Here is a 9961-nt window from a genome sequence, read left to right as displayed (position 1 = left end):
TGAAATAGATACACATAATTCAGTTAAACAAACTATTTTCAATGTTAAAAGATAACAAAACTGCAGAACGGTCAAGATTAAGAGACCAGCATATACAATCAATTTAAAAAATAAGATTACAGCTCAACAAATTCAACCAGATTTTGAAAATTCGGTCACTGGAAAACGTTTTGTGTGTGTGTGTGTGTGCCAAGTTTCTCTCAAGACAAAAATAAAATAGTTTTATTCAAATAAAGTAAACTTGAAAAAAACTACTTTTGTTCTTCATATGTATATTTTGTATATGGGGAACTGAAATGAAAGAAAAATGTGTTTCTTCTTGTTCTCGAGTCTTTTTTTTATTACGGCCCCGGAATTAATTGATGAAACGATAGAGAAGTTGAAGTCGTTTGGTCCATTCATAACAAAGTTGTGATCAGTTATGTGCGTAACTGTACAGCATCGAATAAAGACCCATTCAATCTGCACATGATTTACCGCGCAACGCGATCGAGTCAGTGCGGCAGAAATTTGAATTGCGCGCGCAAAGTCGGTCCGTCCCCCCTGCCTGCAGCCAGACAGTCGAATCAATACTTCTTTATCGACTGTGTATTTAGTCTCGTCGGCGGTCTCGAGCACTGCAGTTGTTGTGACACATTGTGTCATATTGTGTCGCAATAATATCCCGAAGCTCCTCCTAAAGGGACGTTAGTGAGAGAACCGATTCGCCGCCCTCGAACTTGTTCGAAACCGTGATCGTTCGGGCAAAACGAGCGGCGCGTGTGCCATGTAAAACCGCGAACGGACGTGTGCGTGTGCTGTTAGCTGACGGACAATCCCGAAGACCCGAGAGAAGAAAGTCTTCGCTTTCGGTAGCCTTCCGGTGTGCGTGTTCCCTTCCCGTCCCGGTATTCTCGCTTTTTCCTCGAAGTTCTGTGCAGATATGCGTTAAGTGGCGCCCAAACGGTTCGGAGCCTCGTCCTCGAGCAGATCTGTGTCCTCGTTCCGGTGATGGATTAAGGGCAACGTGTTCGTCGATCTTCGATTCCAGGTGAGTCCACTTATCCCCTATCGATGCTGCGTCTTTTTATAGTAGTGCGATATCGAGTGTCGTTTTCGCGAATCTGTCAGTCGACGAAACTCGAAACTCTCCCCGGGTCCTCGAAAATCGTCTCGGCCGAAATTATTTTTCCGGAAGCTCTACCGAAAATTATTTAATTTCGGCGGAACACCTACCGAAAATTATTTTGTTATTTCATGGATCATCTACTTTTTTGTTAATTCATGTCACAGATTGGAATGAAGATCGAAAATATGAGCTTGCTTCGTGTTTCGCCAAGTGCTTTCTAAAGTCTTGTCTCGGTGCAGGAGAAAGTTACTTTTTCCTAGGTTATTCGCGGAGTGCAGATATCGAAGGATGCGGTGCTTGAATAATTGTTTTCGCTCCGAGCTTTGTACATACCGAGATCTCTCGTGGCAGAGATAATTTGATATGGTTGCGCGTAATAGCTGTAATAGCGGAACGTGACACATTTGGGAAAGCTGCAGGAAATTGTTTAACGAATGCGTGACACGAATGTCCGGCCGTAAGAAAAGGATAAACATAAATTAAGATGAAATTGGTGGGATGCGGGAGATGAATGCATAAGTTGGCTATAAATACCGGTATTCTACTCCGTGTAGGATAATCCGTGAAGAAAACTACGAGAAGGCTGCAGTAGAACGCTATAAAAAAATGTGTCCTGTCATCTTGTCTAATACATATTGTTAATAGTAATCTGCAAAGATAGAAGTTGATTAGTATGCGTCTAGTAATTCTTGCATAAAAGCTCATGTAATATTTATTGCCGAGTCGACTAAACAATAGTATAATTCACAGAGGCAGTCAAACGATACGGGACTAAGCAAAATTAGATGAATATACACGTGTAATGCACGTGATATTTCATGAATTGTAATCACGATTATATTGTAAGTACATGTGACCGAATTACTTAGCTTAACCTTATATAATATTAACAGGGAAGCTCTGAAATGTGTGCGTGAAAAAGGAGGTGGTAATTATGTTACTTTATGTACCGATACAATCGTCAATTGTTTCAGCGGCGAAAAGTATTACACCTATTCCGCTGCTGCATTGCCGTCGTGAGATCTGGGAAAAAAAGGATGACACAATAGAGTCACGTGTATAAATAATTGGTAACGAATATTGAAATCGGCCTGTCGACTTATCGTCCGTTTAAAAATACTCGGACATTCTATAATGACCGATTACAAAATTATTCTTGGCAACTACGACGCGGCCCGTTGAAAATTTCGGTCGCTACACATGATAGCGGTTTTTTGCCGCAAAGAAACACGATTAGGGTGGCATGTGCCGTTTACGTGCGCTGCATCGCCAGCGTGTGTCTGCACTATTGTATGTAAACCATCGGTCGTGACGGTTACAGTTAACATTTAACGACTAGACAATGAACAAGACGATTGTGAACGCTATCGCTTTTGTTTCTCTGCATTTTTGCCAGCATGCAACCACGGCGGTTCGGAAACGCGAAGTATGCGACGAATACGTGACTTGTGTTCGCGAAGACAAGCAAACAATAGCGAATAATTGTTTCCTGCTCGAAATACGAAAACAATCATCGCGGCCGACTTCGGGAAAATTTTAACTTGCACCCGGCCAGTCGCATAATCGCGGGCTACACGAGACGATTGCACTTTGCGGTACAAAAATAATTCAACTTTATTATTCGAGAATCATGAATATTGATAAAAACAGACGAGTAATGAATACATATAAATTAAGTAGAATTGATTGTAGTATCTTTGTTTTGTTAACCCCTTTGCACTCAGGACTATTTTATATCTCCATTCTAAACATTTTCTTATTGTATGCATATGAGACTGATTCAATGTAATTCATTAAATTTAATTGAAAAATATTTTGAATAATAGTATAATTTTTAGTGGTGCCACAGAGTCGCCGTTCGAGTGCGAAGGTTTACCAGTGAAATAGTCAGCGACCTAAAATTACGTTACATAACGGTTAAAATGTTTTTTTCCCAGTAGAACCACTTTGTTTTGATACACAACCGTTTCTGGGCTAGATAAATCCTATCGGGTCACGAGCAATCCCCCGTGTACGAGAACAGTGTTACCCGATAAATTACTCCAAAACGATTCTATCTCGATTTTCGTGGTTCTCCGTGCGAGACGTTATGCCTACTGTTTTTTAAACGGACACTTTCCGCGGTTCCAAGGTCGCGGCGTCAGTAGTTGCGTCGTTGTAACGGAAATTTCGGTGTCAGTTAACCGATGACGACGACGATCGTCGATAGCGCTAACGGAAAGTGTTGGTCGGCGTGTGCCAATGAACTTGTCAATTATCACTGGCGATCGAGCATCTGCATAAAAGATTCGGTTGACCGAGAAAAAACTAACCGGTATGCGTCCGCCATTATTTATTCAGTCTTCGCGGAATTTTTAACCGTCAGAATTTTAATCGATCACGACCACGTGGACCGGTTTTTCCTCAATGAAATTGGGAGAAATTCGGTTCACCATTTACCACTCGAATTCTTTATTTTTATTACCGCCTTAGTTTCAAGTCCAATCTCGACGTTGTCCGAATATAATTTATACGCTTGGTATACAAACATTTCTTTAGAATTATCATAGTGTCATGTATAAAGTCTTCAATTGGACAATACTTTGTATTTTATCTTAACATTGCATCAGCTGTAAATTTTATATACAATAATAAACTCTTGTTTCCCGTATTTCATTTCTTTTTTGCACACATGCTCGTAAGTAAACTGCGGGTCTTAATGCAGAATAAAAATTGTCGTACTTGAATTATTTTAATAAGTTGAAGCTATCACATTGATATTCTTGAGTTCTTTTAATCTCTCTACTGTTTTGAAATTTGCCCACTTACTTTCATCAAAGATGCATAGAGTCCGCCGTCTATTCACAGTAAAACAGATTATTGCTTATCAAATTGCACTTGCTGCTCCCGTCGTAGCCAAATCAGGTGCTAAAGTAAGTGCGAATGCTCAATCAGTGTGACGAAGTAGCCTGAAGGCCATCGACTTCGACCAGCTTCTTTCGTCCGCATAAGGAAAGCGACTAATCGAGTGACACTGTGCCCTTCAGGAACAGGACAAAAAAGAATATCAACCACAAAAGTAGCAATGGAATTCTTGGACAGACTACCGATCCCCAACCTCAGGGTGTACACGGCGATCAGCTTCGCCGTGCTTTCCTGTTCTGTCTGCTATGCAGCCCAGATCATCGAAGACCCTGCGTGGAAGAGCAATCACACCGTAGTGGAGGTGGAGCTCGAATCGGATCCAAGGAATCTAGGGATGCGTTTGAAGGAGCTGTTCGAATGCATGCTGGATGAGCCGATCTGCATCTGGGTAAGCAGTCTCCTATCTCATCAGCAGAATTAGGATTCCAAGGCTTCTGAAAGGCTCGATTAATTTTTGATGTTTAGTGCTTCTGGCCTCTCTACAAACGTTTACTTTGTTGCCAATTGCTTCAGGGGGCTGGCCTGCACGTAAAATACGTTGACCCCCAAAGCAAACAGTCCCGAAGTAAACACTTTTAAGACAGAGACTCGTGAATCATACTGTCTAGCGTCCAATAGAGTATCTAAAATAGAAAACGGGTTTTCTGAATATAATAGCGTCTCGGATAGAAAATAAATGTTCGCTTGGGGAGCGTGTAGGGTTGCAGCAGAGTCCACGTGTTCTAACCTTTAAGCTCGATTGTCGTTAGCGACCAGACAATCTGTTTGGGCAGAAAGTGTAATTGTGTTTCCTAGATTCTATTAATCATTGCGAGCCCAACAGGGAGCGATCTTCCTCTTTGGCAAATGAAGTAGGAAGCGGCGAACGGTGCCGGTCAAGTTGCGCACTAGCAAAGTCCGGTCACTGCCAAACGTGTCTGATCGACCTCTAATTTTAGTCTTGCATTTCGGACATTTCCGACTGGCCATGCCGCTCGATATGTATCGAGAACAATGATCCACACGATCGATGGCGCCCTTTTCTCGCTATCTTTCAGACGCTGATCAACATGGCTTACTGCGTGCTAATCCTACTCGGCAAAACGATCCAGAAGCTGGTGTTCGGCGAGCTCCGGGTGTCAGAGAGGCAACACCTCAAGGACAAGTTCTGGAACTTCGTTTTCTACAAGTTCATCTTCGTTTTCGGCGTGCTGAATGTTCAGTATATGGATGAAGTGGTTCTTTGGTGGGCCTGGTTCACCGCGTTGGGATTCCTCAGCCTGCTCAGCCAGCTCTGCAAGGATCGATTCGAATACGTAAGTAGCCGCCGTGAAATCGTGGTCCGGTTTCTCTCTCCGATTGAGAGAATCAACCTTTCAATCGATTCTCGCGTGGATTGAGAGCAATCTTCGCTAACTCTGTATTCGATCCGATTAACTGGCCACGTCGCTGTCGTGGTGCTCATAATTACACACTTCGCTACTTCTAGACTTCATGGTTTGAACTAGTTTGAAGATTCAAAGTGTTTTGGAAAATTGAATTTGTCATAAATTAATTATGAGCGCCACTGTACGCGCGTAACTTTACGACCAGTCGAACGTAAACAATGCCTGCCCCATATTTTCACTGCAACAAAAAAATCAGGAAATTTATGTCAGTGAAACTTCAGTCGCCGGTGCTAATGTAAAAGGAGCACCAGTGCTAAAGATGGCGGCAAAAACTTTCTTCTGGTAAATGTAAAGCGGTATTTAAACGGGTGAAAGTGCCGGTATCCTTGTGCATTTGTCGTTCCCTTTTCAATAATCCAAAGAAAAATAAATACTGCCTTGCAGTTTAACGAAGAAATCTTAAACTGTCGTTGTACAGTAATAGACAACCACTGTGTTTAACGTCGATAAATGATCTGTTCGTTAGACGACGAAATTTACACGAATTTTTGTCAATCGGACAGTTCTGATTTTTTCAATACCGAAAGTGAGAATTTGTTTAAAAATATTTGAATGCATGCTGCTGGAAGAGTTGCAAAATATTTTGTACTTCTCAAGTGAAGCTAATCTCACGACCGCCATATTGTATCATCTAGAACTCGATAGATGACCCCGGGGTTCCTCCGTATCAGACCATAAATCATGGTTGTTTTTGCATTTGTTTCTGCGCCCTCTATATTTTTATCTATTAGCCTCGTTTCATCTCGAAAACAACTTTGCAGAAACCAGAGATTAATTCAGGAAATGGATTGAAACATTTTTGAAAATTATCAACAGATTTACGAGATTACGAGAAACTGGTTTTGCAACTACACTTGAATATCTTAAACAGAACAGGTCTGATATTTTGCTTCCTTTTTTTTGCAGTCAAGTATTTAATTCTGTTATTTTACGAATTTTTTTCTGAAATGTCAATGACATAAAAAGTTATCGAGGTCATTCGAATGTTGTCTGAAACATTTTCTCTCTGGTGCTTAACAATACCAGAATATTTCGTTGTCTCAAGCAACAGCTTCTAAAAAATTAATACACAAAAAACAAACAGCTCTGCACAAGTATATTTAGTCTTGTATTTGTTTTATCGAATTTTTGTATTTGACAGAGGTTGGTTTGGGCGGTCGACGATATTCAGTGGAGCGAACTTGATATTACAGAGAGCGGCATTGGAATTCTAAATAAGGATGACCCCATGGGATTGATCCTGTCGAAGTTTATAAATATTCCGAATATCTTAACATATTTCAGACACCGGTAGTTTCGGGACGAGTTTCGATGCCGTTGGCACGCGTTCCACGCGAAAACCGACAAGAGCCGACGCGCGACGGTTACGAAATTCGCTACGTGGCTGCATTTGCATTGTTTCGTTACATACAGCACTCGGTCATACTTTATTTACGCAGAGCGTGTGCCTACAATCAATATGTTGCTTATTTATTCGTACAAAGTTTCCCGCATTCGCATGCGGGACTGTCCAACGTTCGATCTGCTCGCATACTCGATACAAAGTGTATAGTCAACGTTACGAAACTGTGTTTACAGGGAAAGAAATATGTTTCCGGTTATTGTAACACGCTTACGTGTCCAATGGAAATGAAACACTTTTTTCTCACCGCGAGGAACACAATTGTCCGACGGAAAGACAAAAGAAGAAAAATCTTATCAACAATCCACGTGACCTTGACGCATCGCCTAAGGCCTAAATTAACCTATGTAATTTTATGTCCGTATCATAAGTCATAAAGCAGCTCTGTTCTTTGTTAACTGGCAATAATCACTTGCCAAGCGGAATTTTCGATTTCGAATAAAGAAAGAAATTGGAAATGAAGCATGCTAATCTCGATTAGTCTTCGTCGGGTGTAGAGGACTTCACTATAAACACAAAGAGTCTCGTGACTCCGTTATGCAATGAATTCAAGAGAATCCCGTTAGTATAATTGAATAGAGGTAACCAGGTTATGCCTGTCGTGTGCGATATTTGGTTTTCCTTGTTTATCCCATTACGTGCCTCTTTTGCAACATAGGAATTATGACACACTGCTATAACTATTCTCAGTGATTCAACATTGTACACTTTTATTATGTAAGGAGACTATTCATGCCAGCAGTGATTCAAATAGAAAATATTAGAAATATTTTTGGAATATTTCAAGTCTATGAAAAATGTATAATCTTGCCGTACCTGGTATTGAATATCTATCCCGCTGGTACTGCTGCATAAAATTAAATATACGCATAACAGGCTGTCCTTCAAACATCCTTGAGCAAACTGGAATGGCCAAACAAAAACTCATAGGCGGTATAACAGTACATATCTTATAAAAACCTCATCTGCGTTCATGACCTACCTAAAGTCCGATCCCGGCAAGTACAGCCCGTAAAAATGTAAAATAAACCATGCGGAGGTAAACTGTTAATTGTAATCGTTTATTTGATCGTTTGCAGTTGTCCTTTTCACCTACAACACCCGGCTGGAGTCATGCAAGGCTTCTCGGACTGCTCGCCGCGATTCTGGCGTTATCCTCTTTCATGTTATTGTTATGCACGGCCGCAGCCTTTATTTTCGTCTCCTTCAACACGTTCGTGTTTACCGCAGCCGAGGTGACTATGCAATACGCCCTAATTAAAGTTACGATTACAATTTCAAGTACGTACTGTGCTAACGATACTGCCCCTCTCTTTATTTATAGTGCATTCTATTGGGCGTGAGAACGATTCACGTGATGGTGAGATACATTATTCACCTGTACGACATCAGGGGAGCTGGAACGCCCTCGCAACGGTCATGGGACAAACGGGGTCCTTTGACTTATTACGCGGACCTCGTCGCTGAATTGATAGTTCTATCCGTCGACTTTTTCCATCATGTTCATATGCTGCTCTGGAGCAACATATTCCTCAGCATGGCCTCCTTGGTGATCTGCATGCAGCTCAGGTACCTGTTCTACGAGATCCAAAGGAAACTGACGAAGCACAGGAACTATTTAGCTGTATTGAACCATATGGAGCAGAAGTAAGTTGTCCTTGCCTTGGGTGTCGTTATTGGCAAAAGTTAAAGAATTAAAAATTTGGTACATCATGGGTTAAGCCTTAAAAGCTATGATCTAACAACGTATCTTTTCAGCTACCCAATGGCAACGCAAGAGGAGCTGGCCGAGAACTCGGACAACTGCGCTATTTGCTGGGAGAAGATGGAGGCGGCCAGGAAACTACCCTGCTGTCATCTCTTCCATAATTCCTGTCTGCAATCCTGGCTGGAACAGGATACATCTTGCCCAACGTGTAGGCTTGCGCTCAGCATGCAACCGAATCACCGGGAAAGCACACTGGCACTGCCGAACGAACTGCAAACGCTGGCGAGAACGAACGAGAATCACTTCTTTCATTTCGACGGCTCGAGATACGTTTCTTGGCTACCGAGCTTCTCTGTGGAGGTTTCGCATAATTGGCTGCGTGGAGACATTTCAACCATTGCGCACAACAACTCGCAAATGGATGCTATGATCAGACAGGTACGTTGTGAATTGTTTATTGTCGACAAAAAGTTGCTCGATGTTGTTTCAATGTGGACATAGCTTAATGCTGATCTGATCGATTATAATAGCTGTTCCTCTGTTATGAACTATTTGTTACTGAACCAGGTGCAGCAACTGTTTCCGCATTTCCCACGCAACCTGATTGTGGAGGACCTCAGAGTGACAAGATCAGTCGAATGGACAGTCGAGAATATTCTCGATGGAGTGCTGATCCCACCTCATCACCTAATCGAAGAACCACAGTCGGAATCCGTCCCTCAGATTCATACTAGTAACACTGAAAATAGTGTCCCCTCCAACACCGCTTCAACGCCACCCACCGATCCAAGATTTGACATTCCCATTGCTGACAGGTAATCTTACAGAATCATTTTCTATAGGTACCTCCAAATCAATTGATCTTTTTTTTTTAAATTTGACAATAATAGGGCTTATCAAGTCGCATTTCGACAGGACCACGAATGCTATTTATTGGAAGAATACCCAGACAATTTCTGAATAAAATGTAATTGATTTCAGCAGCAATGAACCTTCCAGCTTAGGAGGACGGTTTTCCAGATCCTCTTCGGAAAGGGAGCTCATCCTCCAGCACCGCAAAGAACACATGAGACTAGCTGCCAGGAGGAGATACTACGAGATACGACGCGAGGCTGACCGAGGTGTCTCCGAAGCTACTTCTTAAAACAATAGGAAACGCAGAGAAAAGAAATATATATTCAAGTTTTTGAGTTTACAATGCTTGGTAGACTACCTTCTTCGAAGAAGTGTATACGACTGATTTTCTTTGGTAACACGTCCATCGACGACCACTTACTGCTCTATTTTGGTCACCTTCTGAGTCTCGCATCCTTTCTAGTTTTGAGAGATAACTATTTCTTTATTCGAGATGTTTGTTCCTAAGATTTCTCAACCATCTTAACTTTTTTTATTACACTTAAAGGAAGTAATTT

General features: G+C 41.7%; 1 protein-coding gene across 2 annotated transcripts; it reads left to right on the top strand.

Annotated features, from left to right (window-relative positions):
* Positions 1 to 588: 588 nt before the first annotated feature.
* LOC143218062 (E3 ubiquitin-protein ligase AMFR) lies at positions 589 to 9740 on the top strand. Of its 2 annotated transcripts, none has more exons than XM_076443019.1 (8): positions 589 to 1030; positions 4135 to 4400; positions 5050 to 5307; positions 7921 to 8076; positions 8166 to 8488; positions 8600 to 8987; positions 9117 to 9364; positions 9531 to 9740. In XM_076443019.1, the coding sequence occupies exons 2-8, from the start codon at positions 4173 to 4175 to the stop codon at positions 9691 to 9693; spliced, it is 1764 nt and encodes a 587-aa protein (XP_076299134.1). In that variant the 5' UTR covers positions 589 to 1030; positions 4135 to 4172; the 3' UTR covers positions 9694 to 9740. The 2 variants fall into 2 exon arrangements, with proteins under 2 accessions (XP_076299134.1, XP_076299135.1); XM_076443020.1 differs by having other exon boundaries at positions 591 to 1030; positions 9534 to 9740.
* Positions 9741 to 9961: the final 221 nt, after the last annotated feature.

Source organism: Lasioglossum baleicum, chromosome 18 (genome assembly GCF_051020765.1).
Source record: "Lasioglossum baleicum chromosome 18, iyLasBale1, whole genome shotgun sequence".
NCBI classification, from domain to species: domain Eukaryota; kingdom Metazoa; phylum Arthropoda; class Insecta; order Hymenoptera; family Halictidae; genus Lasioglossum; species Lasioglossum baleicum.
The sequence above is the reverse complement of the archived record's forward strand: the minus strand, read 5'-3'. Positions and strand labels throughout refer to the sequence as shown.

Coding starts and splice junctions, on each gene's coding strand:
- LOC143218062 (XM_076443019.1), top strand. CDS start 4,173: ATGGAATTCTTGGACAGACTACCGATCCCCAACCTCAGGGTGTACACG. Junction 8,988..9,116: donor TGGATGCTATGATCAGACAG/GTACGTTGTGAA, acceptor TTACTGAACCAG/GTGCAGCAACTGTTTCCGCA. Junction 9,365..9,530: donor GACATTCCCATTGCTGACAG/GTAATCTTACAG, acceptor AATTGATTTCAG/CAGCAATGAACCTTCCAGCT.